Consider the following 27,195-nt stretch of genomic DNA (forward strand, 5'->3'; position numbering starts at 1 on the left):
ATTATAGTATGCCAACACTTATTCGCCCAACCACTAACTTAATTAACAGTGATTTACAACGAGAAAAAACAGTATAACGAGGTTGACTTAGCTATAATTATTGAGAATAATGAACCATTACTAACGGCTGAACAACAAATAATTTATAATTAATTTATAAACGGATTATTCTAACTGTTGATGCAGAACAAGGTGGCTTTTTTTTCTTGGACGCGCTAGGTGGAACCGGAAAGACATTTTTAATATCATTGATTCTTGCGAAGATACGTTCACAACAGAAAATTGTATTGGCAATTGCTTCATCAGGCATTGCTGCCACTTTGTTAGATGGTGGACGAACGGAACATTCAGCATTCAAGCTGCCATAAGACATTATTAAACAAACCAAACGCAATGTGTAACATTAATAAACAAGCGGAATATGCTTCAGTGTTACGAAGGAGGTCAATCATAATCTGGGATAAGTGTACCATGGCTCATAAACATTTACTTAAAGCATTTCATAAAACAATGCAAGATTTTAACGGCAACAATAAACTTTTTGGTGGTGCTGTCCTACTACTTTTTGGTGATTTCCGACAAACAATGCCAGTCATTTCTCGCTTTATTTATGCCGACGAGATTAACGCATGTTTAAAACAATCGTGTTTATGGCGAAATGTCGAAACACTTCGATTGACCATAAACATGCGAGTACAATTGCAAAATGATCCATCGGCAAAAATATTTTCTGAAAAATTGCTAGATATTGGAAACGATAAAATAGAACTGCATCCAATTACACAATGCATCAAATTGCCAGACAATTTTTGCAATGTAGTGCAGACAAAAAATGAATTAATTGAGAATGTCTTCCCGAATATACTGAATAATTACTTAGATCAAAATTGGCTTAGTGAACGTGCTATTTTAGCAGCAAAAAATGAAGATGCTGACAAAATTAACTTTCAGATACAACAATTATTGCTAGGTGATTTGATGTCTTTTAAATCAATCGACACTACTGTCGATGAAAACGAAACAGTCATTTTCTCACTGAATTTTTAAATTCTATGGATATACCAGGAATGCCACCACACAATCTTTGATTGAAAATTGGTTCATCAATTACTTTTTTGCGTAATTTGTATCCACCTAGAGTATGCAACTGTACACGTTTGGTAAACAAAAGGGATCATCGGAAATGTTCTTGAAGCAACTATTTTGACTGGGAAGTTTAAAGGAGAAATTGTGCAGTTGCCTCGTATTCCAATGATACCATCAGAATCTCCTGTACCAATTATAAGACTTAAATTTCCTATTCGTTTGGCATTCGCAATGACCATAAACAAGTCTCAAGGACAAACAATGTCCATTTGTGGCTTGGACTTGGAAAATCTATGTTTTTCCCATGGGCAACTATATGTTGCATGCTCACGTGTGGGGAAACTATCAAATCTATTTATATTAGCAAAAGATAGGTTAACCAAAACTATTGTGCGCCAATTAGTTATTAGTTAAATTAAAATTATTATTATAATTCTATAAATTGTTATAATTCAAAATAATATAAGGCATTATTAAAAATAGTTTAAAATGTACATCATTTATAAAATTATATTTGTTTATGTTATCAATAAAGAACTTTGTAATTTACTCATTCATTGCAGACTGTGTTTTATCCTTAATCCCGTGGGTTATTATTAGTGACATTATATGTATATTAATTTGACATACTCAATAGTTTACTATACGCTATGATCTCCGAAACCACTAATAAATTACAAATAAAAATAAAAAAAAAAATCTTTTCTCATACATAATAACAATAATACACGACCTACGAAAATGTCAAAAATCAAACTAATACGCGGGCAACGCCGTGTCGGGACAGCTAGTAAGTATATATAAATATATAGACGGAATATGTTTACTGTACCGATGTTGCACCCGCCAAAACAACTACGCGAAGCACACACGCGGCATTCCTTGCAGAGTGGCGGCGGCCCATCTATTTGTAGATACAAATCGCTGTAAATTACAATCAGACTCTGAGACGAAATAAAGCTTTGTGTCTCACTAAATAACATTAACTACTTTATATGTCACCGTAGCCGCCGCTACCGCACGTGTTTGTTATTAACCCCAATATTTTCGTTGGCATGCACCTATTGGTCGGCATTCGCGTTTGAAACAAAAAATAATCATAACAAATAATTTACACACCTTGCATGGTTATGAAAATATATATATTATGAAAAAATACTGTATTATTTATTTTGTATTTATCAGTGATAATATATTATATACCATATTATACATGAAACGTACATTGATTTTTTTGGTTTGTATATTGATGAATCATAAATTAAATCTACTAGTACGTTCTATATATTATAATTATTACGGTTTTTAAATTTCAACTAATAATTAATATTATTGATATATTTAACTGTAGCCATAATATATATTATTAAAGGTCTTTATTTTGAATAAACCTTTAGATACATGCATAGGCGCCGACTTTTATATTTTAACACGGGGGCAAATAAAATATTTATACTATTGTTCATGAATATTATTCCAATTCTCTTTATTGGGTTCAGATAAATGAAAATAAAAATAAAAATTACATGAAATTATGAAAATACGATTTATTTTCTAACTTAATTACAATACATTACATTTTATGATGACAATTTTACAATCTAAAATTATATTTTTTTCAATTTAAAAGTATTTCTTCTTGTCATGCACTTATTTATGAACATATTTCCTATTTTGCTTAGGTCTAAAGATTCTGCTACTGTGTTATGGCAATTTAGAAGTGCCAGATCATTTAACCTGGTCTGCGTCATGGTACTTCTGGTATAAGTTTTTAACCTCCTCAACATAGAAAAATATCGTTCGGTAGTACATGTAGTAACTGGTACTGTTAATATCAATTGTATGCATTTCCTGAGCTCTGTTAAATGAATGACTAAATACGATTTATTTTTAAAAATATTTAATATATCTGCGAAGGATGAAACAATTAATCCTTGGCCTTTAATTATACCATGAAACATATCTCTATGAAGTTTTAGCTTATCAATATTTATATCATCCTTGTAAAATGTACATATTATTTCGGGTGATATTTTTGGATCAATTAAAAACATTTCCACATTACATAAAAATGATCGAATTTCAGAGTTAAATCTTAGTTGTAAGCCAGAAAGTATATGATCAATGATTTCTTTATGTATTTGATTATATTTACTTTCAGGTGAAAATTCAAAGGACTTTGTTACTCCGTCTTCATATTTTTGAGGTTTTTTTCGTTTTCTAGATTCCTTTGGTGCATCTAATTTTAAATCTGACCATTCTTTCTTTGCAGATTTCCATAAAATGTGAAATGTATCTCTCAAATTTGAAATAGTATCTTCTAAAGTATTGAATTTGAACAGAAAGTTTAAAATCTAATGATTTACTTTGCAATACTGTATTTGTAGTCTCCATGTGTTTAAAAATACTTATCACTATTTTAAGCATTATATAAGTATCTGCAGTTTTTAATTGTTTGAAAAATCCATTTGCCTTTGAACCTGCATCATTGTGTTCAGTTTTTGAAAAATCTGACAAAAATGTCAATAGCTCATTGTAGTTATCCATAACAGAGCACAGAGAAGTATATCGTAACGTCCATCTAGTAGGACAAAATGGTCTTAGAGATGTCATATTTTCGTCTTTTTGATTCGTTTTAAACCAAGATAGTCTCTTAGGTGATTGTTTAATAAATGTAATTAATTCTCTTATAAAATTTAGTACATCTCTAGCATTTTTTACATTTCGCATACTATCTTGGGTAACAAGATTTAAAGAATGAGCTTGACAGTGAACAAACTATGCTCTTGGTTCAATTTCTTTTATTCTAGCTTGTAATCCTTTATGAATTCCAGAAACATTGCTAGCACCATCAAAACATTGTCCTCTAATATTATAAAAATCTAATTCCAATCTACACAAAATATCTTTCATAATTTTGAAAAGAGTATCAGAATCTGTTTTAGGCGTTTCGTAAAAACCCATAAAATATTCTTCGATTTCCAACGATTCTTTGTCCACTGTTCTTAAACAAAACGAAATTTGTTCTTTGACAGTAATATCACTAGTTTCGTCTAATAAAATGGCATAAAATGTGTTTTCTTTAATTTGTTTGATAATATTTCTAATGACTTCTAATGACAGCATGCTAAGAATTTCATTAATTATATCGTGAGAAATCCACTTATATTTTGTTCTACCTAACCAGTTATTTAATTCAGTCGAATCTTCCGATCGAAGTTTTAATAACTGATTTAAATTTGCAGATTCGTCTGTATGCCCTCATAATGCTAAGCCTTGTTTTGCCAAAAAAAATACTGAAGATATTATTTTATCAAGAGCTAATCTAGATTCTTCCATAGACTTTTTATGACTATCCGATATTTGTGCATATATATTTGCATTTGTTTTAATAAAAGAGTTTTTAACTACATTAGTTTTGTGCAATTCTGAATTTTCGTGCATATTAAACCTTTCAACAGCTTTTTTTCAGTTACTAAAACCCTCGGAAATAAATACAGAAACATTATTATTACTATTATTACTCATGGATCTACACAATTTGCAAAAAGCTTTATCATCGATTTTATTATGTTCTAACCAGTCGTATTTATTTAACCAAGATGCTAAAAATTTTCTTTGTTTTGAAACATCTTTAGAGGACGAATTATTTCCACAATCAATTTGATTATCACAATTTAAATTTATGTTAGAAGTGGAAGTAGATGAAGATAAACTATTATCAGAATTAATAAGGCTATTAGAATCAGAATTGTTTTTCGGAATAGTTTTTTTTTTGTACATACTTCCACATAGACATAATGAATTATTTTGTGTCTGAATTACTTATTTGGTATGCCCTTCAAAAGTTAAATAATTTTTAACTCATATATTAAATAATATGGTCTATAAAGAAAATATAAATTACCTTAGTGTTGTCAATCTGCGAATAAAGCACGTATGCTTCGTATGGACAGCGACAGTAAAATGATCAACTACTGAATTACATAATGTAATACTCAGTATTCAGTAATCAGTACTGTATAAATGTAGAATAGTAAATATAATTTAGAAGAAATGAAAATATCATAGTACAGGTTATAAATAATTCCAACTAAAGATATTGTTATTAAGTTTCAGTTTGTGCGTGTGTATAAAGTATATATATAGTTATCACACAAGTCTTTCGTCATTACCGTGACTATTAGGCATTTCTAATTGGAGCTATATACATTATTCATATATATATAAATGTACTTATACGTTATCTATAATTTGTGGTATCTTATGAGTTATGTTCAGCTATTTTTAGATAATTTGTCCTTTTGATAAACATTTTCATATCGATATCGAAATTCAATAGCTTATAATAATAAGTAATAACCAAATAATTTTTTTCACAAAAGCGAAGTGCTATTTCTACGTTTTACCACCCATTAAAATCGAAGAACGGGAGCAACGCCCACGTTAAAATTAAAGTACAGGGGCAATTGCCCCCGTTGCCCCCGTGTAGTCGGCGCCTATGGATACATGTGTCTTTAAGTTGAATGATTATAATTACAAAAAAGTATAATGTTTAAATTTGCTCTGCATCGTACAAAAATATTAATACTATTAATTTTATGCTAAAAGCCAAAATTCACAGTAATACTCAATTAAATATAAAAAAAAATGTTTCGTTTAAAACAATATATATATATATATAACAATTATTTGTAAAATAAACACATTTGCTGATAGTTATTATTATTTTACATTTTATTTACATTATTTTATTATCTTTTTTACATGAATTATCAGAAGGATATTGACTGGATTTTTTAGATTGGTTTGATTTGAGATTATTAGGCACAACCCTATACCTGGAAACAGTGAGCAGTTGATTTGTATGAAATAAGTTTATTGTTTATAGGTAGTTTAGATTTTAAGATAGATGAAGTGGGTATGGTCGAATTGCACTTATTTTAGTCGAATTGCACTTGGGCTTAAAAAAGGTAATGGTCAAACTGCAGTTGTGCTCAAAAAAGTATTTCAATAAAATTATCATGCATTTAAAGGGGTTAGATTTATTTTATTTAGTTACATTTATTGCCATTTAGTAATCATTAGCGTAGTTAAAAATTATTGTTTTATACATCACACTATTATATGTTAATTATATATATTTACATTATAATTGTTGTCTGAGATACGATTGTTTCGTGTTCGTTCGAACTTACAGTCACGGAACGCTTAGTTTAAAAATATTTATTTTTCCGGGCGGAATTTTCAAATTTATTTTTGTACCTGTATATTTTTACCATAGACCTTGTTTTTACCTATTCATTTCGGGCGGAATTTACAATCGCCCGTTGCAATACTATACGATGTGGGCAAAAACAAAAAAAACAAGTCTATAAAACAAGTCCTTTTGAAGATTTTTTTATGAAGACATTTATATTAGTTCGACTTCAATTCTTGGACATGTGAACTTAATGTAATTTCGTTACGCTTTAATGCAAGCAGTATAATGTATTTTAACGGCCATTACATAATCGTTTTGCTGTTTACCAAGACTAATCTTAGCACCTACATATATACTTCATATTTTAGGTCTTACTGCATGCACGATGAGATTTAAAGCATTTTACGGTGCAGTGTCATTTAAACAAATAAAATACATATAATTACATTTCCTGATGACATCTAAATGTGGTCAAGTCATTAAAAAAAATAGTTATAAACAAGCTGTAGTAAATACTTTATGATAGTTTGAATAGTTAATCCTATTAAAACGTTATGGATGGTATAATTTAAAAAAATTCTACTCTTATCCATTCTAAATCAATAATTATTCGTAATATTATTCAATAAATAGTTTTGAACACTTATTCATTTGAATTTTCAAATAAAACAGAATTAAACTTGAAAAAAAGAAATATGTGATTTTTTTTATTTCGCTAAATTTATATGTTCAAAGCTAACAAAAGCTAGTAAATTAGCTAAACAATTATTGGTTATATATTTTCAATAGTCAATTTTATTATTTTATTATTCTTAAAAATTTTTAATAATATTTTCTCTTATAATATCCTATAGCAATACTAATTCAATAGTTACTTCAACAACAATTTAAACCTATTGTTTCAAATGTTTCAATATAAATCATTTTTTATATCTGGATTAGATTGCTATAGTTTTATAGAAAATTCAAAATATACAAAGAAAAATTTTACAGGTCATAATTGATATTTGGGCTTCAAATATTTTTATTTGCTTGGTCAAAAATGAATATAATAATATATTATATGCGTAAGAATAAATATATGAAAATAAAATAAACAGCCCAGGCAATGTTATGTTTTCAGAGTCTGTGGACCTCAATAATGATTAAACGTTAGCGAAGGGAAACTACAATCGCCGTCTTGTAAAAATCGTTTAAACCAACAGCTGATGGACTGAGGGAGAGTGATTTCGTCCCCTTAATGGGTTGCAGCGGGAAACACACGGGTGGTATCTTGAAAAAGCACACGCGACCTCTGCACCTACCCACCATCAGTCATTGCAACACATAAAATATGTTAGGGTGTTTGAAACTCGTCATGTTTCTCGTATTTTGTATTTCAAAGGTGATCTGACCAAAAACTCAACTAGACACTCGCTAAATATAATGAATTCTATTTTAATGGTTTATCAAATATAATAAATTATCGATTTTCGTCATTTTTTTTTTAGAAACTTGAATTTATTGTTTATTTTATCACATACTAATTATAATTAAAATAATTTTATATAAATTAAATTAAAATACTATTGAGTGATTTCAACATAAAATAATTATAATCCGAATATTAATAAATAATAAAACATAAAAACGCAGTGTAAATAAATTATCATACTTTTTTGTATAAATATAGTTCACTTTAATTATAGAATTTTTTATAATTACTTTAATCATTTGATTTCATAATTGAATCTTATAGTATCAATTAGCTTTGATACTAATCAAACTCAAATAGTTTAATATAATTACATTACTAATATGAAATGTTGTAACTAATTTAATAAAGTATACTACATTTTTTTTTTTTAATTTCAGTAGTTATATTATTGTTCACAGTGTTTATACATTGATGTGTATAAGTTTTAATTGTCTTTAAACTATGTACAAAAATATACAATCCTGTATTATAAATATCTATAAATAACAATTAGGAAATGGATTGATTTTCAGATAACATATTATGTTTAATTAATTATTATATACAATCAAATAATTACAATTCATTTATATATAAAAGAAAAAAATCTATATACTATTTCAGTGACACATGACTACCTGGGTGTATAATCATTTTGCAAAAACGCATTGGATGCTTTCTGAGTTCCGTGAAAAGAGGAAGGTCTGTGGTGGTAATGATGTTGGTAGGACATATGGTATCCGGTTGCTACGTCTGTATTAGAATTCTTCTGATGTAATCTAGGTTGAGAAATAAAAAAATTATAGTTATGTACATTTTCTAAAAAACATTAAATATAATCGTATTATAGGTATAGAAAATCATATGTTTACATAACAATAATATATGTGTGTATATATATATATATATATATATATATATATATATATATACATAAGGTAGGTATCTTAACTACACAATTTAAGTTAGAATATATTATTTGGTATCTATTAGAGTAAATACTTTATAAGTATAGTAGGTATAAATTAGGAAATACAATGTATTCATACATTTACTGACTACTATATTTGAATCTACAGTTGGAAATATTCGAAGTCATGAATATAAAAAAAATTATAAAAACGTATTTATTCAATAGTTTAAAGAAATTAATCATTTTTTAATTAAGAAAGTTTATCATCGATTTTTATTATTATGAATATTAATAATATTAACATTAATGATTAATATAGTACAAATTAAAAACTCGTGTTGACGATTATAGCAATTATGTGTTCAATAATAAATGTAAAATAAAAATGTAAAAATGTATTAAATATATCACATAAGCGTGCGTAGACATTACTGGCAAGGTAGTCGTATATAACACATAAACATTTAATACTAACAACAAATTTGGATGAGTTAACTTAATTTAACTAAATAATTATATTTTTCCGATATTCTTATACATTTATTTACCGTTTACGGACGTTTCGAAGTGGTTGAACATATTATGGTTATTTCTTGTTATGATAATATTGAATATTTTGGAGAGGGAGAGAAGGTTCACAGAGTAGTCAAGTGCCTACCCTGATTACCCCGTGTGCACGCTTATGACATATCACTATAATATATTATTGAATTATATGTTTTCATTTTATTGAACTAATAGCAATGAAATTATAACAAATTAATATCTATTATAATATTAATGATTATTCAACTCAGGAAATGAATCGCATTAAGTACTCATTAAAATCGTTTAGCTGCGTTTATATCTATTATTTAAAAAATATAATTAACAAACCATTTCGATTTTCTATATCAAAATTATAATTTTTAAATTTTCTAAACGATAAATGTAAAGAAGTTTATTATAAAACTACGTTCTTCTTCAGTAAATTTTTCTATTATATATAAGTCCATGTGCTCATTAGGTATATAGTAATGTGCGTAATTATTTTTTTTTTGACTGATCATTTGACTCACGATGTATATTTACAATTCATATACTAGTATGATAGTGAGGATAAAAGTATGGATTAGTATTATATATTTAGATAATCAGCGATGGGCGCCAACTTAAATTTCTTCATCACTAATAGTAATTCCATCGCTAATTTTAATTCCTCATTGCTGTTCCTTTCGAAAAGATTGAATTGTTTCCTTTATTACTGTAGTAATTAATATGGCTGTGTGAAATATAATTATTATACTCAATTTAGAGTATCTTTAGTATAGATTCTATACTATACTAGAAATTTATTAGCCGTCGATGAGAGATTCGTTCATCGTTGTTTTGATACTCGTATAAGTTTGACGTGAATAAAAGACAAATAAAGGAAAATTACAATTATATCATTTAACTGTATAGGTATGTAACTATGTAAGTTTACTAACTAATATAATAATTATACACAATTAATAAGTTTTATATCAACCATTTTATTTTGATCAGTTTTTGTATGTATATTACATTTAATAATACTAAATTTTAATACTTTTTCGTAATTTGGATCCTATATATATATATATTTATTCTGCAAATAATATACAATGAGCCACATGCAGTGCTTCAATTCATTACTTAGTTGTGCCACGTGTATGTATACGCTTACATCTGGTATGCTATTATATTGCGTACGAGTCGATGATAATAGAACCCTTCGCAGTGACGTTACTAGAATTTTCATATGGGATAGGATGAACTTATTAATATTCATATAAAGTAAGTCGATTTAAATGAAATACGTCTAAAATAGTGTAAAATAAAGGCCAATGGAGATCTATGATCCCTACTTCATGATCACCTATGAAGTTTTATATGTTACAATATTAATACACATTGCAATCCATGGATTTAGTCTATTGCATGTATTCATTATAGACGATCGAATTTCAGCATTGAATTAATTTAATCGACCTTATCAAGTTTTTGACATTTTTAAACGGTTTTTTTTTCTACAGATATTTTTATAGATGAATGTGAAACTAAATTTCATATCAAAACAACATCATAGTTATATTAGAATTATGGTTATATTAGATATCATTATGCACCAGGGGTCGCCAAAATTTTAAAATAAGTGAACTACATCCGAAATTTTTAGTCACTGGTGATCGACATCTAGGAGATTTTAGGAGGAGATATTTTTGATGAGCAAATAAAAGGTCTTATAATTGTTATATGTTTTTCTATTATTTCTTTATAATAATAATAATCTAATATTATAATAGAAAATAAGAAAAATAAAAAAAAAAATAAAAATGTAAGTTTATTCATGTAATATCTGGCATTGGTTTTCTGCAAAATCAATGCAAAAAATTCTTATAACAATCTACCTACATACTCTTACATTCGATTTGACTGTATAATACGTATAATAGTTAAGTGTTTACCTGTCGTATCCGTGAAACGGCGAATAGTTATGATGTGCGTACGCAGAAGATGCGAATATCGGTCCATAATTACATACTTGGCTCAAGTAGGGCGTGACGGGGACCGTCGCCGTCGATCCCGTCATCCCTCCTGTTGCGGTCGGGGCCACTTGCTGCGGATGACCGTGCGCCGTACCCAGATGAGGAGGTGACGACGACGATGAACTGTCGCTGTTGTACACGTTTTCTGTGCCTGTTTGGATCACACATTAATATATATATATATATATATATATATATATATATATATATATATATATATATTACATGGCACGTGCCTTGCAATTTATTTTTTACGAACGTTTTACATAATTAAAATAATATACATCTTATATCCATCATAATATATAAAAAAAAGAAAATGTGCCATAAGAATGTACAATATTTTGCATTCTTCATAATAATCGTAGCTAATTTTACAGAAAACGGTTTACTGTTTATAACTAACATTTACTGTTCGTATATGGATATAGGGGTCGATAAATATATACCTAGTACAAGGTATGAAGTCCGAAATCGTATGAGTCGGGCAGTTAGTTCTTATAATGTACTCCTAAAATTATTTAGTCCGTCTTTCAATAACCTTGCATCATAGTACTATCTTAATTTACAACCAATGAATATTGTTTAACTATAAAATTATACTACATAAGAAGAATTAAAAGCCATTTTTAGGTAAAAGATTTCATTTATTTACATTTTTCTATTCGCATTATAATGGTATTGAGAATTTCAAATAAAATTGTTTCAATATAATATAGAATAGAATTAATTAATAGAATTTTAAGGCATTATAAATAAAATGTTGGTACGTTTTTTCAGTAATTTGTTTTAAATATGCTCTATCACACTAACTTTTAAATATTATTATATTATACATTATACAGTTTTTTGTAAATTAAATAAATAATTTGGAAGTATACAGATGTTTTATGTTTTTATGCAAGTTTTGTTGCACACATATTACCTATACGGAATTAAAATAACATAAATTATTAACTTTTATATACCGGTATAGGGTTTTAACCTACTATTATAAAAGTAATAAGTTAAAAATGTATTAATACATAAAATGTAATTAGAAAGTAAAAAAATTTAAAGACTTTATTGAAAAACTTATTGTATGATAATAGCATTATCATGAGAATCACAAGTAGAATAATTCAACAATAATAAAAGGTGTTGAAATCAGTTATTATCGTGTATGTATAATAGTTTTTAATAGGTACATGTTTTCCACTTTACTTTATAGTGAAAGAAACATGTATAGAAGTAGCCCATTCCGTTGACATGTTTGGTGATTCAAAATTGGTACCCACGGTTAGGATATCGAAAACTACTTGAGACTGCTGTAGTCCCATGGGAAAAAATAGGTTCGCAGTCATCGAAAAAATATTTACTAATTCGAGTTATTCAGACGCATACCTCACACAGTTCCTTCTGTCTAAAACACTGTTTAACACAATGATTGTAAAGAGACAAGATTGAATAATGAGAATAAAAAAATACTAAAACCCATAAATATGAAATCCAAACAAAATAAGAACTTTTGATCAAATTAAAAATATAATGTAAAAAGTAATGAAATATATAAATTAAATTAGAAAAATTAAAGCACATCACTTGCAATACTCTCATTTGGTACTGTAAATGATATGGTATATTTCCTAATAATTTAATATGGAGAATGATACCGTTGGCTACTGCTGCAAAAGATTTATTTAAATAAAAAAAAAAAAATTGTATTGGATAGTGTTATTTTATTTAATAATATTTATTTTTATAAAGTTATTTCATTTCTTTATCGTAACCGTAGACAATTACTTAAAAAAATAGTACATAAACAAAATTGAATTATTTAACTCATAATTGAAGGCCTCAGTATTTAAATAAAAATCTTTAAAAGATAACTATTAATTTTTATATTTTATTCGTTGTATTAAGATATTGTGAATTATTACTTCAAATAAAACGTGTAATAATTTAAAAATTATGTAATTAAGTAGATTTTGATTTGCCTATTAACCATTTTATTTCTTATAAAATTGTTTTGGTTATTTCTTTAGTTTTATTGAAATTTGTTGAGAATGAAAAATAATATAAAAACTTTTAACGTAGCTTAAATTACTTATTTTTCATTTACCTCAACCTGTTTCATTCATTACTGTAAAATTATATTACTCTTATTTTACTCAAATTTCCTAAGATCTAGTTATTATTTAATAAGAATAATTTTAATACGACTTAAGTATAATAAATACATATAGAAAATACTACTTTCGTATAAAATTAGGAAAAATTAATATTGGTATTATTTATAAATATCTATACTACTATATACATATTAGAGGATATATTAGTTTATAATAAGGCAATTTTATTTTTAGGTTAACGACTCATAATTAGGATGTCTAGATGTTTTATGGGTATTTTATTTTTTCTGTAAACGTTAGTTAATCCAGTAGGATTTTCGTCTACATGACCTCGAAGATTTGTGAGGCGGCATCATGCACATTTATCATTCTAATAGAGACTACTGAGTCGTTAGAACGAAAGTAAAAGGAATACAAAAATGGTGGGTATATACATAACATTTTATAAAACTAAAATTACTACACTCCACTTATCACTTATTATTTGGTATATTTTAATTCATTATAAATATTTTATATGTGTATTTCTTATAAAAAGAGTAATACAATATGAATTTTTCGGGATTATTTTTTCTGCATTAAAAAATTATCTGAATAAAACTAACTTTTGTAGAAAAATTGATAAAAAATTATGTTTTAATTAGCTCAAAGATTCATTTCCGAACTAAATTCAATACTTTTGAATATTACTATTTATATTATTTTAATAAAATGACAATATTTAGATAAAATATTAATAAATATTTTTTTAAAAAAAAACATATTTTACGAATTATTTTTCAAAAATACCTATATTTAAATAGCCAATAATTTTAACATTAAATACTTATTCTTACTTATTTAATATTATTATTTTATATCTAACTGATAAATATTAATATATTGTAGCCTGTAGTAAAGGGAACTTTTTTCTAACTCCAACGTTTAATACAAATAACTTTTTAATTCTTTTGACAGTTAGTTGGTTTCAATACAAATGACTTTTTGTGAAGGCTCAAAGTGGTGTAGAATTATTAAATAGAATTGATAGGATTTAAGATTTTTTTTTTTTTCAAATCAAGGAGTGAAAATCGTTATTTTTAACTGGTATACATGCATTTTATTGGCATAATTTTAGGCTGAAAAAAATGAATAGAGGGATGTGGTGAAGACTGCTGTCGGAAACGGTATAGGACGTCACACATATTTTGACATAGACGTCGCGACTCAGCTTACAAAGATATTTTTATTTATATACATTATAATGTATGATATTTTGTTTTTTGTTCGGATAAACGTTCGGGTGGTGCAATAATAATTTATCTTTAATACCCACAACGGTGACTGCTTTCAAATTTAAATTAATTTGTCATATATAATTTTATCTTGGCACCGGGCATCAGAAATCACAGTCTTGAAAAAAAAAAAATAATGAACTTATAAACATTTTCAAACTAATTTTTCTTAAATCATAATAGTTTAAAGTACTTGTTGGCTGTACTATATGAAGTTAAATTATAACAATTTAAAGAAAAGAAAAAAATTTATAATTTTGCCTATGAGTCACACCTTAAATTAATTTACTTACATTGTCATTCGATAACTTAAATTAATTAATAATACTTATAAATTATTATAGTAACATTAAAAAATATTATATATTTATATAATTTGAAGTTTTGTACCAAAAAATTTAGAATTTGCAATGCTAAGTGCAAAAAAATAAATGTTATGTTACCAGTACGTATCTTATTTTTATCTATATACAATTCGTATAATACAATTTCTATACATTTGAAAAAAATCAAGTTAATTTTAAGATATGCAGAGAGAGGCTTATTATTACATTTTATTAAATTTACTAATTTTGTATCAAAAATTGCTTTTGAGTAAAACTAATCTATTTTCAAAATCATTTTAAATTAAAATTCCAGTTATATTTCAAATCTACAAATTATACAATTTGCTGCTTTCATTAAGAATCTTTCAAGTTGTTTATTTATTTATTTATTTTTTAATTATCTTGGTATACTAATATGGGCATGAGATGGTCTTGAATTGTCTCGTTTAGAAACGGATGAGAGACTGCTAATGTGACGGAACGTCAGCAGTGTTGTGCCTATTTAACGTTTCTCGAAAATATTATGATAAATGACTACCATGGACAACTCTGATAATTAATGACAGTTTTCGGGTGCAAGTAGCGTAATTTTGTGTACAACGACACTGTTAGTATCCGTAAAGGTTTTTTAACTTAAATTTTTTTACGTTTTAAAGCGATGGACAAGATTTAAATAGCAACTAAAAGTAAAAAATTAAGACATTAATTTGAATATGAAGGCGTTGAGCATGAAACTATTAAAAGGATACCAAAAATAAGGTCTTCTTATACTTTTGAAATTATTATTAGTATTTATAGTATATTAATACTAAAATTATCTCGTCTAAATATGTTGTGAAAGTATATTGTATTTGATTAAATGTATAACTAACAATATATTTATACGTTACTTTTTTTTTTTAGATTCAGTAATTTAATTTATTTAATTTTCTGTAAATCATCCAATACAAATATGTTTTAGTAATTTTATTTATAAAGAAGTAGTAGGCTTAAAATATTTGTATTTAAAAAAAAAATTAAAAATATGTTATATTTTAAGAATTGTTTTTTCTCATAATTTAGACATATTTATATTTTTAAATAAAATGTTTACGTAAAACAGCCTAATTTAGATATACATTTTCTTTAATAAGACCTTTGAAATTATGAATGGGATCTATAGAAATGTAATTTAAAATAAAAATTATTTACATTTTTTACTAGAATATTAATGTGTTTTTTGTATATTTTTTAAGGCTTTAATAAAATTAAAAAAACTTACCCAAATTTCCGGTTGACTCTTTATTTGGGAACTGAGAGCAATTATTGTTGTTATGTATTCCAGTGACACTTTTTTTGCATTGCGATTTATTATTAGCGGCTTGTGGTTCGTTGTCAATAGACATTGGGCCACTGTAAAAAATAAAAATAATATTAACTTCTCTTTGAAAAAAAAAATACAATCGAAAACACATACACGCCCACACATACTGAAACACACAGATACAGACACATGTTTCACATTTTTAAAGCAATATGTCAAGTATAAAAAAAGAACAAAATTTTCATTCCAAAAATCATATAATAAACCGACATTTATTGCAATTTATGTGCCAGTTTACATGAACACACCTATAATGATTGCCAGAAAAGGGGTTTTTTTAATTAACTTGTGTTATATATCTTCACCTTTTTTAAATGTATTTCTAATTTACTTGTGAATGTATAATAATATGTATATTTAGGATCGGCATAGCATACCGGTGTCAATTAGTAACGCTTGGGATCATTCCAAGAGGGTGGAATGAAGAACGGGAAAAAAATCTCTCAAGATTTATAATATAGTGGCTTCTATAGTCTAAGAAATACATCACGTATGTATTGCACTAAACTTTTATAATGCTTTATTCAATAAAGCTATTGATGTTATTACAAAAAATTTACTATATATTACCATTCTTCAGTTTCACAGTCTCTGAAGCCTTTTGCAAATGGATTACTGGCGATTTTTAATTGTGTAATCTAAAAAAAAAAAAATTTTAAAGTTAATTTATTTGTTCAAGCCGGGAATTAAAAAAATGTATTTTAAAATATCTCAAAAAAAATTAATTATTATACTTATGAAATATAAATGTTGTTAACTTTTTACATATAAATTTGCTTAGAAAAATATTAATCACACATACATAAAATGTTACGATTTGTACTTACATAATTAAGTTATATTATATATTAACTCTTGATACAAGTCTTTAAATAGGTACTATATTCACTATCAAGTATTTACTAAAAGTATATCAAAATAATACATTCTTTAATGATATAAAATTATGATGGACGTGTTATATTGATTTTTAATGAAATTATTCATTTTTTTTAAATTTATATAAGAATTTTAGATTTTTACTATCTCGGAGAAAGAAACAACTATAAAATTACTTTACTTACAAAGTTTTACAATAATTAGTATTAACTGTAATAAGTATCATATAAAAGCAAAATAAGAAAATAAAAATTATTAATTATAAAAGTTTTTTAAAACCCCATAACTATAAGTTTTAAAAGTTACTTAACTTACTTAACTTAACTTACTTACTTACTTAACTATAAGTTTATGTAAAAAAATATAATATAAATTAATATCACTAATAATTTATTTACTTTGTGCATCAGATATATTTTATTTTATTTTTGTTGCAAATTTACATTTTTATCATTTGTAGCATTATGCCTTATAACTATACAAATTAAATAATATACTATATAGTAAAATTATTATTAGATATACAAAATAAAGTATTTGAAATATATAATTTCATTTAAATTAAATATTGAACAAATTAAAAATAAAATACATTATCATTTTAAAGCATTAATAAAAAAAAAAATTATTGTGATTGTTGTTTCACTCACCCTATGGTTTTGATAAGCAGTGACAGCTGTAAATTTAGTCTCCGGAAACATAAACGTCTTAAAATTGTTTGAGGAATGTGAAGGGCCTTCGTCTCGTCCTGGAATGTAGAGTACATGGAATCTGGGTTGGTATCGATGCATTGAATTAAGGATTATCTAAGTAAAAAGTAAATAGGAAAAGATAATAAAAAATGCTGAATTGAACACGGCGTAAAATTTAGGCAATTGTTATACATAACAAATTTAATTTATAGCCATATTGTAATTATAACCCAAATATAGCCCATATTTTGTTTGAAAATGTGTGACTTTATACATACATGTCCATTGTCATCCATCTGATTATTGGTTAGCTTCAGTTTATCAAACGACACCACTTGTTTTAACCATTGACCTCCGGACGCTGGTGAATCTGGATGGATGTGTACCCTAGGGGGCGATATAGGGTCTGATTTACCAGCAACAACCCAGCTTGAACTACATAATATACATACATACAATGACAAAATCTGTTTAAATTTGAACCATAAATTGCATATGACGTTATAATATAATATATATTACCTATGAAATGCGTATCTATATCTTTTGTCGTCTACTGGAACAAAATCCATCATAAGCATGTATTCTGCTACTGGATCCAGACCATATAATCGAACTTGGAATGTAGGAAACATTCTTCTGTAATATGTAATAATAAGCTTTTTTTAATTTATTAACTTTTAAATTTATATTCATAATATTGAGTATAAAAGTGTAGTATATATATAGTTCTTCATGCTAAATTATTTTTTAATTATTAAAATTAAAATGACAATCTTAAAGTTACGAAAATATAGGCTAATTTTATTAACTATAGAATGATTTGATATTTAGCTTTTCTTTTCTTCGCTATTATTATGGTTAAATTATTATTCTTATAATATATTTGATATAATATAAGGATTACTATATAGGTGCGTACAATCAATTAATTATTAATATTAGAGTTTGAATATGTTAATTTCGATTGAAATGTCTCTCGATAAAAGGAAATGTATAGTTATGATTAATAATAATTGAATTAAAATAAAATATTATTTTTACTTATAAATCATTATTAATAATAATAAGAATAATACTTTAAAATAAATATTATTAATAATATTTCAAAATAAAAATATCTAGTTTAACTTAAATACGCTCGTTCATGTCTCCAAGATGTAAACTTATTATTAATGATAAATTAGAAATCGATTGGAACTTCAAAAGCGTAATTGGTATAGCAGATACATATATGATATGTATGCTCTTGTATATAAATTTATATTTTAATATACTTTACTTATTTTGATGTGATTTATTTTTTTTTTTATATGAAAAATATTAAGTATATCTAGGATGTATGAACAGATGTATCAACAGGAATCTTCAAATAAATTACTTAGCTTAATAATTAGGAAAATGTTGAAAAATATTACTTATAAATATATATTTGTTTGAAATATATTCAAAATGTTTTTAAGTTCCAAAAAAAAAAAATCTTAATAACTATACATGTATTTTATTCAAACGTCCATTTTTTATACCTGCCAGCTTTAGTGACGATCATTTCTGTACCAAGTTCGTTGAATTCTTCCCATAAATGTTTCATTTCTAATGCAGCACCAACCCCAGAAAGTTTTGGATGTTCTTGACTATTTGTGATTTCTAATCTTTTTCTGTCTGATGATAAATATGATTGATGAGAACTAGATTTAATTGCTTGAATATTTGAACTCGACACCGTTTCTAAGCATGCTGTAGGAATAAAATGATTCTTAAATTTATTTTTATCAATTTTTTACTAATATTTTTTCAAATTTTAAATAAAAATAATTATACAATGAATTTATTCAATAATTCAAATTCTAATAAAATGTTGAAAAAATTAATTATATTTCCTTCATGCTTTTCATTTACTGAGTTACATTTCGTTTTATAATAATTTAAACAGGAAATGAATTATCATTTAAATTATTAATACATTTTTATACTTATTGCATTTTCATTAAATATTTCAAAATATTTAAGTTACACAAGGCCGGCGTGAGTGTAAGGCGGCTCAAGTGAATTCCTAGGGCGCCATTTTCAGGGGGGGCGCCAAAATGTTTTTACAATTTTGCACATATGTTAGTAATATTATTTTTTTTTTTTAATGTAAAATACCTATAACTTTGTATTGAAATATTAATAATAGTTATGGTTATTTCGTTTAGCCGTATATTAAAATAATATAAGTATATTTACTATGGTTTAGCATAAAATGTTTTATCGTATATGTTGCTTTAATTCCCAAATATTTGTAATCGTTCAATCGGGATCACGTCGAGCCGTCATGACTAAAAATTAGACGATAACAAATGATGTACAAGTTGAGCATAATATATTATTTTTTCTAAGTATAATGATATTACGGGTTGTTGTATGAAAAAGGCGCCAGTTGGCATTTTGGCCTCGGGCGTCATTTAGCCTTACGTCGGCCCTATAATTACAAAACCGAAAATTTCTAATAGTTAAAAGCCATTGGTTTTGTTATTTATGCGCTTAATTTACTCATAGTAAAAATATAAATAGTCCTTATGGGGTCAAAAAAAAAAAAAAAAATTAAATAAATCCGAATGATTTGTCTTAGGAAATATCAATTTTATATTTTTTTAACTTTATTCCTCCCTTTTTAAATAGGTAACATATGTTATCAATAGTTAATTGTTTAGTTTATAATTAAAATATATATAAATAAACAAATAGTGTAAGTATAGAAATAAATAAATAAATAAAAGCTTAGTCTGGAAAATTATTATATTTTCAAAGTATAATAACATCTTACAAAGTGTACTAAATATAATAATGCTCCAGGCTAAACTTTTATTTATTTATTTATTTATTTATATAAACTATTTGTTTATTTATTTATACATTTATATTAATTTACGAGTATTGACCATATAATAATTTTTAATTTTAATTAAATTTTTTTATTATTATATTATTTAAAATTAAAATTAATAAGTTTGTCTCCAAATGAGTTCGTCGAATAAGAAAGGAATAATAAACGAAGAAGATCAGTGCTGAAACTAGAGTGTCAAATACCTAAGTACAGACAAATGTACATGGGCCCCTCTTTCTTAAGATACATAAAAAAGTCGGTTTGACTTCACACTATGGGAATTTTTTACTCCTTAGATCGGATAGTATTTGTGGACGTACGGAATTTTAAAAAATCGATATTTAATTTTCTCGCTGGAACAATTCTGTGTAAAGTTTTAACTTAGTAGGTATACAAGATCACAATTGTGTATTGGTTAGATTTTATAAATAAAAATACTTTTAGAATAAACTACAAAGATAGATAAAATATATAATATGAATATATGATTATTGATTTTATAAATATGAATTACAATAAAATATAAAAGTATATATATAAATATAATCTTTTTATGTCACTCTAGGCTTAGTAGTTTTCCCAATATTTAAATAAACAATTCTAAATAAATTGGATCAGAATTTTACATTTTGTTTTATAAAATTAAAAGTAAAATAATAATAAAATAATTATGAATCAAATTAAATCAAATTAAAAAAAAAATTGACGGCTATCTGCTATGGGCCTTTTGATCCTGCGGGCCTCAGTCCTGTGTACCGCCTGCACTTATGATATTTACGGCACTGAAGAAAACATTGAATCAGTGATGTAGTCCTAAAAAAAAGTCTTGAGTATACACTAATTGTAAGTAAAAAGTGTGAGCTGGTTTAATTCCTACCCCCAAAGTAATAAGATAAGCTAACAAAATAAAGATACAAATTTAAAATAAATAAAATTCAATTTAAGATTATTGTAGCGTCTTGCAGCTGTATAACTAAAAGTCTGTGCATAACAATTAAAAATAGACGTGTAAAATGTAAAAATAATAACCGTTCCTAAATAATCGTGATCATAAGGAAATACGTTTGGTATTTTTAATTTTTGTAAAAAAAATGTCAATATTTATTAATACTGTTTATAGTTCTATAATTAATAAATTTTCTAGTATACCCGTAAATCTATGTATCACAAATTATTTAGTAAGTATAAGTAATAACCAAAAAAATTGAAAATTCGTAAAACGCCGTGTACCCTCATATATGCTCCACTACACCATTGCGTTCGATTAAATGAATACAATTATTGGTTTTTTTTTACCCTCACATTACCGCACAATTAGAAGTCACGACATTATAGTTGTAAAAAATTGTTTATATAGTTTAAACAAATTACTTTGTCCATGGAATATTATTTATTAGCAACACATGAGTAATGACAATGCTACCCATTATTCAAATAATAATCAACATTTTTGTATGGTTTAAAATGTTGTAAGGTATTTAAGTCACTATCGTGATAGAAATAATTTAAAGAAATAATTATTTAAAGAAAAATTCGGGTTCAATATCTGAACTTTGAAATAATTTTTATTTAGTAAAATATCGGTAAAATTATTAAAATTGATGTAAGAATTGTATTTTATCAATATTAATTATTAACCGATACATTTCTAAATTATACAATATTGAGTGTAATATTAATAGCTATATAACAGTGAATTTATTTTATATATGGAAGTTTTAGTGTGTTCAATTGAAAAGTATAAAATACTCCTTGTAAATGTAATTAAGTCACAATTGAAATCTAAAATTTATCGTTAGTATTATTACAACAACAAATTATAACAAATTTAAATAACCTAACTTTATAAATATATATCAATAATATTAAAATATAATTAAAACTTAAATAACTAAAAAAGGATTTAAAATAAATAATTAAATTTTAAAGTTAAAATGTAATTATATTTTATAAAAACAACAAAAACGTGAATAAACGTAGTAATGTGAAAATGCTATTGAAATTACAGCATATTCTGATTTTTAAATAAATAAATATTTTACAATATTAATATTTTTACATTTATTTAAACGAAAAATACACAATATACATAGTATAATTATAACTTATCATTATATAATATTATATTAGTTTAAAATAATAGATTTTATTAAATTAATTTACTCTTATTAAATACTTAAACAACAGTCACTCTTATTTATTATAGGAATGTATTGTATAAATATCTTAAAATTATCAAGTTATTACTTCTGAAAGTTTAAACGTTTTGTTTAAATGCGATAAAAAAATTTATGATATAAAATCAAATTAGAATAATTATTTGATACACTAATAATAATGTAAAAATAATAAGATATTTTATTCAAGTTATATTTATAAATTATTTTTTATGAATATAACAATCGCAAGTGATTAAAATATTGTTCAATAAAATGTAAGATTAAAAATGTTTAAAAGAATTGAAATTTTTTATTATTTATTAGTACCTAGGTATTTAATTTATGTAACAGAAAAATTAACCATTGTGTTAAAAACATTTTTGTTAAAAGTTCATTTTAGACATGTTCAAAAGCTTAAATATTGAGTACAATACTTATGTAATAATGTAGTCATATATTTTACTGTTATAGTTTAATCTGATATATTAATTAAACTTGAATGTATAAAATCGATTGGCAAAATATCAATTATTCTAATTTGAAGGTGTGGTATATAAAGCACATTGGCACACTTGTATGTTTTAAATTTTTTTTAATGATTAAATAACATATTGGTACAATGGAATTTTTTTGAATAGAATAATACAATTTAGTACAGTATTTATTTTTTTAATATATACATATAGTAAATTATTAATATTATATAAAATATTGCATTTTAAGTAATAAATAAGGTATAAGGAAGAGAATAATAAAATAAGCCTATAATATTTTTGGGATTCATGAATGTAAAATGCTCTAATGACTATAAAGAATCAAATCATCTTCCATCTCATTATTTGATCTTTATGAATAACATGTGCAAAAATTAGAATAAATATAAAACGAAAAAAGGTTAAATTATTTTGCTACTGGAATGAAAAAATATTTTTAAATCAACACAACCAATTTTTCTTTTTACAGTATTTCAACTTTTTAATTATAAAATAATATGAAATTTAAGAAATATTCGTAAGTTAATGTATGAAACAATATTATAATAATGGAAATATCAATAAAATAATTAAAAATTTTTAAAAAAATTGGAATATTTTTTTAATTTTAATTTTATGCTATGCAATTAATATGTATTAGTATTATAAATTCAGTTTTTTTTTTAATTTTTAATTTATTTCAGATTAATCATAAAACATAAGCTTGATACATCAAAAACTATACTCGTATAGTATTATATAGTAAATTTTTTTCAAATATTTATGTTTAGGAAATTAACTTTTTAATATGATTCAATTTAAATGAAAAATAACGTTTAACATATAGATACATAATACATACTCGTATATACATATATAACTGTGTACATAGTTAAATTATTTAATGTTCGTATAATTGATTATATTTTATACTTTGCTTAATTAGCTTTAAACTACTTAATTATATCGAACTGTATTATCCTATTATATAAAAACATAGAATAATACATAAAATAATAACTGTGAAATAAAAATGAATAAAATAATAAATGTGGGTTGTTACATTTTATTTAGTCAACAGTATAACACGGCGATGGTCGAACTGAAAACATTTTTCTGGATATTTCATCCGAGTCTATGATATATAATATAATTAATCTAATTTGGCACGAGAAACTGAATAAAGTTTGGCGCCTACCTTCGATATCCTTCATCGGTGTATTGGACGGTGGCGCTATCCAACTATTGTCCTCGTACAGGTGTTCGACGTTCGTACCACTGCCGTATGCATTATAAAACGGGTGCATGATGGTGAACACACCCCTTGAACACTATTTATTTTGTCAACACTATAAAATTTGTTTTTTATTTTCTCAGTGTCTATCGACCTCGCGAGCAAAAAAACTAAATTATTTCAAAAAGTAGTGTCCATCATCTGCAGCAGCGGTAAACACCCAGAAAGTAAATAACAATATTATCTAATACGAAACACGAAACAAGAAACACGTTCACGACTGATTTACTCGCGACGTCGACGATTATTTATCGTAAATACTGGGTCGATGATTTTTTTATGGTCGCGGGAAACGAACGGAAGAAAAAAATTTAAAAGATATAACTCAAGTCACAAGACAAACGAATATAATGTATCCGCGTGTCCTGTCAACACGCACCGGCACACGTTTAAACACGCGCGGGAGACGGATTTTTAAAGGTGGCGAAAAAACAACACCGAAACTCGCGAACCTTTCACCAATACTGGTCTATTTCTCTGTCATCCCGTTTTCTCCCGTCACTACTGACACACCGCCTCTTCAAGATCGTTTTATTTTTAACGTCACACCGTTCTTGTTCTTTTCTATTTTTTTTTTTCAACGTCGTTCGCTCGTTCCACGGCCCATCGCGGACCATTAAGGGATCAGCCGGCGCTCAGGATTGGCTGTACGTCGAGCTGGGCGTACGCTAAGTTCCCCTCCTTGTCGTTCGTCCCGGCCCCTCGGTGCCCCTTTCGTACACACCCCCTACTATTATAATATATATTACATACGTGTAGGTACGCAGTACGAAAATATTTTACACGTAATAATAATATATATTGAGCGTTTCCGATTCAAATTGTCGTAATACACTCGACTAAATGTTACGCGCCTTCATCCGTGATTTTCATTTGTTTTTATTTATTTCACGCACTACATACTCGCTGTAAGTAAAATACAATCACATAGACAGATTATGGTAACTGGTGTAATCGGCGCGTAAACAAAAATATATATATTTTTAAAGGGTTTTAGATTGTATATTTTCATACTTATATGATATATATATATATATATCACTATTACCTTAAGAAAATATATTTAATTATTTTCCTCAATATCATGGAATATTGAACCCCTAAACCCTCCCTTGTGTACGTGCCTAGGTGTAATCAATAATTCTATATTATTATTATAATTTTAATTTCATTAGTATTATACTATATACGTGTAAAATCTAAAGACTTATCTACCTTCTGTACGTAAATAGTTTATACTAAACGTAGTACTATAACAAACGTTCAAATATCATTAAAACTTTTTTTCCTCCCTATACAGCCAATTTTATTACGTTATGTTAGAAATATAATATTTAATTCCAATAATGTGCAAACCCCTTGAATATATTTTCAACTCATAAACCTCGTCAGGAGCATTTATAACATTTATGATACACTGATATAGGTAGACTATTATCAAATATAAACATAAATATAATAATATTTTTAACTATTTTTTTTTCTGAGGTTCTGTTAATGAGCGGTCTCCTCTTCACGCGACTCAAGTTTGTAAATTATCCTTAAAGTTATCTTTATTACCTATTATTTTTAATTTATAAACAGATTGAATATATTTTTAAAAAAAAACTATTTTTTCAACTATCAAATTATCAATATTTCCTTGAATTTATCTTTTAATGCATACGTTTCTGTAATTGATGAATTGCATATATTACTAAATATGAATTAAAAATTATTATAGTTGATAATCATCTAATTTAAAATTAAACTACCTATTGTTAAAAATAAAACGGAAAGACTTAAGTATACATATATTATACAATTTAAACAAATTTAAAATTGTATCGCACAGGTACTCGTATTTGTTGACACAACCAAGTTAAAAAATAATATAAATGCATTTTAAACACATATTTCAACGTAAATAAAAAATATTTCATTGATTATTCATTTTTCGAAAAATATTTTATAATTCATGATAGATACTTAAGTATACTGATTATGTAAGAGAGGCATACTACATAGGCTAATAATAATATTATACATAGTTTAACAGAACTTGGCCAACAAAAAACATAATTAACTAATAACTAATTCACTATTAATAATTTATTACACTCATAATTCACTAACATTATGCTAATTCCTTTAAAATGTACATTTAATGTTAAAGCTATTAGTTATTAATTCCAATTTTGATGGATATCATTTTAATTATATTATACTCGTAATAGTATGTATAATTATATCATATATTACATCACATTTATATTCAATATATTGATTATTTTATTTTTAAATAATATTCTATTTTAAAATTACCGAAATACAAAATACAAATTCCGGTGTCTGATGTGTATAACCACGAAGTTTTTTATATTTATTTTACACACCTAATTTTTATTACACTGTTGAAATATCTACGATGGCTTCCACATCGAATGGCGTACTTGTGTTATAAACTTCACATATTTTTCCCTTGGTTCTGTATTCCCTTTCTCTATCTTTACATTTTTACTAGTCGTACAGGAAATAGGGCCAATGTAAGTTGTCATCACCTCGCCCTCGT

At 25.7% G+C, this 27,195-nt stretch overlaps 3 protein-coding genes across 3 annotated transcripts; all 3 read right to left on the reverse strand.

The window, feature by feature from the left end:
* Positions 1 to 1,334: 1,334 nt before the first annotated feature.
* LOC112683734 lies at positions 1,335 to 3,816 on the reverse strand. Its single transcript, XM_025554895.1, has 3 exons — positions 3,495 to 3,816; positions 2,824 to 3,406; positions 1,335 to 1,437 (listed from the first exon to the last, which is right to left on the reverse strand). The coding sequence occupies exons 1-3, from the start codon at positions 3,814 to 3,816 to the stop codon at positions 1,335 to 1,337; spliced, it is 1,008 nt and encodes a 335-aa protein (XP_025410680.1).
* A 48-nt stretch (positions 3,817 to 3,864) lies between these two features.
* LOC112683745 (zinc finger MYM-type protein 6-like) lies at positions 3,865 to 4,212 on the reverse strand. The gene has a single exon (XM_025554905.1). The coding sequence runs from the start codon at positions 4,210 to 4,212 to the stop codon at positions 3,865 to 3,867; it is 348 nt and encodes a 115-aa protein (XP_025410690.1).
* Positions 4,213 to 8,169: 3,957 nt separating this feature from the next.
* On the reverse strand, positions 8,170 to 24,657 carry LOC112684198 (T-box transcription factor TBX10-like). Its single transcript, XM_025555581.1, has 9 exons — positions 24,549 to 24,657; positions 19,379 to 19,589; positions 18,375 to 18,491; positions 18,131 to 18,287; positions 17,811 to 17,966; positions 16,852 to 16,919; positions 16,180 to 16,310; positions 11,127 to 11,358; positions 8,170 to 8,524 (listed from the first exon to the last, which is right to left on the reverse strand). The coding sequence occupies exons 1-9, from the start codon at positions 24,655 to 24,657 to the stop codon at positions 8,380 to 8,382; spliced, it is 1,326 nt and encodes a 441-aa protein (XP_025411366.1). The 3' UTR covers positions 8,170 to 8,379.
* Positions 24,658 to 27,195: the final 2,538 nt, after the last annotated feature.

This window comes from Sipha flava, unplaced genomic scaffold (genome assembly GCF_003268045.1).
Source record: "Sipha flava isolate LNK unplaced genomic scaffold, YSA_version1 104_pilon_pilon, whole genome shotgun sequence".
In the NCBI taxonomy this organism is placed as follows: Eukaryota; Metazoa; Arthropoda; class Insecta; order Hemiptera; family Aphididae; genus Sipha; species Sipha flava.

Bases quoted from the DNA above. Each gene is read 5' to 3' on its own strand.
- LOC112683734 (XM_025554895.1), bottom strand. From the start codon at position 3,816: ATGCGAAATGTAAAAAATGCTAGAGATGTACTAAATTTTATAAGAGAA. The intron at 3,407-3,494 runs GTATTTTTAAAC...TCAATACTTTAG, and splicing joins AATGCTTAAAATAGTGATAA to AAGATACTATTTCAAATTTG. The intron at 1,438-2,823 runs GTTAAATGATCT...TAATATAAATAG, and splicing joins AGTACCATGACGCAGACCAG to ATTTGATAGTTTCCCCACAC.
- LOC112683745 (XM_025554905.1), bottom strand. From the start codon at position 4,212: ATGCTGTCATTAGAAGTCATTAGAAATATTATCAAACAAATTAAAGAA.
- LOC112684198 (XM_025555581.1), bottom strand. From the start codon at position 24,657: ATGCACCCGTTTTATAATGCATACGGCAGTGGTACGAACGTCGAACAC. The intron at 18,288-18,374 runs GTAATATATATT...TATATTATGTAG, and splicing joins TATAGATACGCATTTCATAG to TTCAAGCTGGGTTGTTGCTG. The intron at 17,967-18,130 runs GTATGTATAAAG...CTTTTTACTTAG, and splicing joins AGATGGATGACAATGGACAT to ATAATCCTTAATTCAATGCA.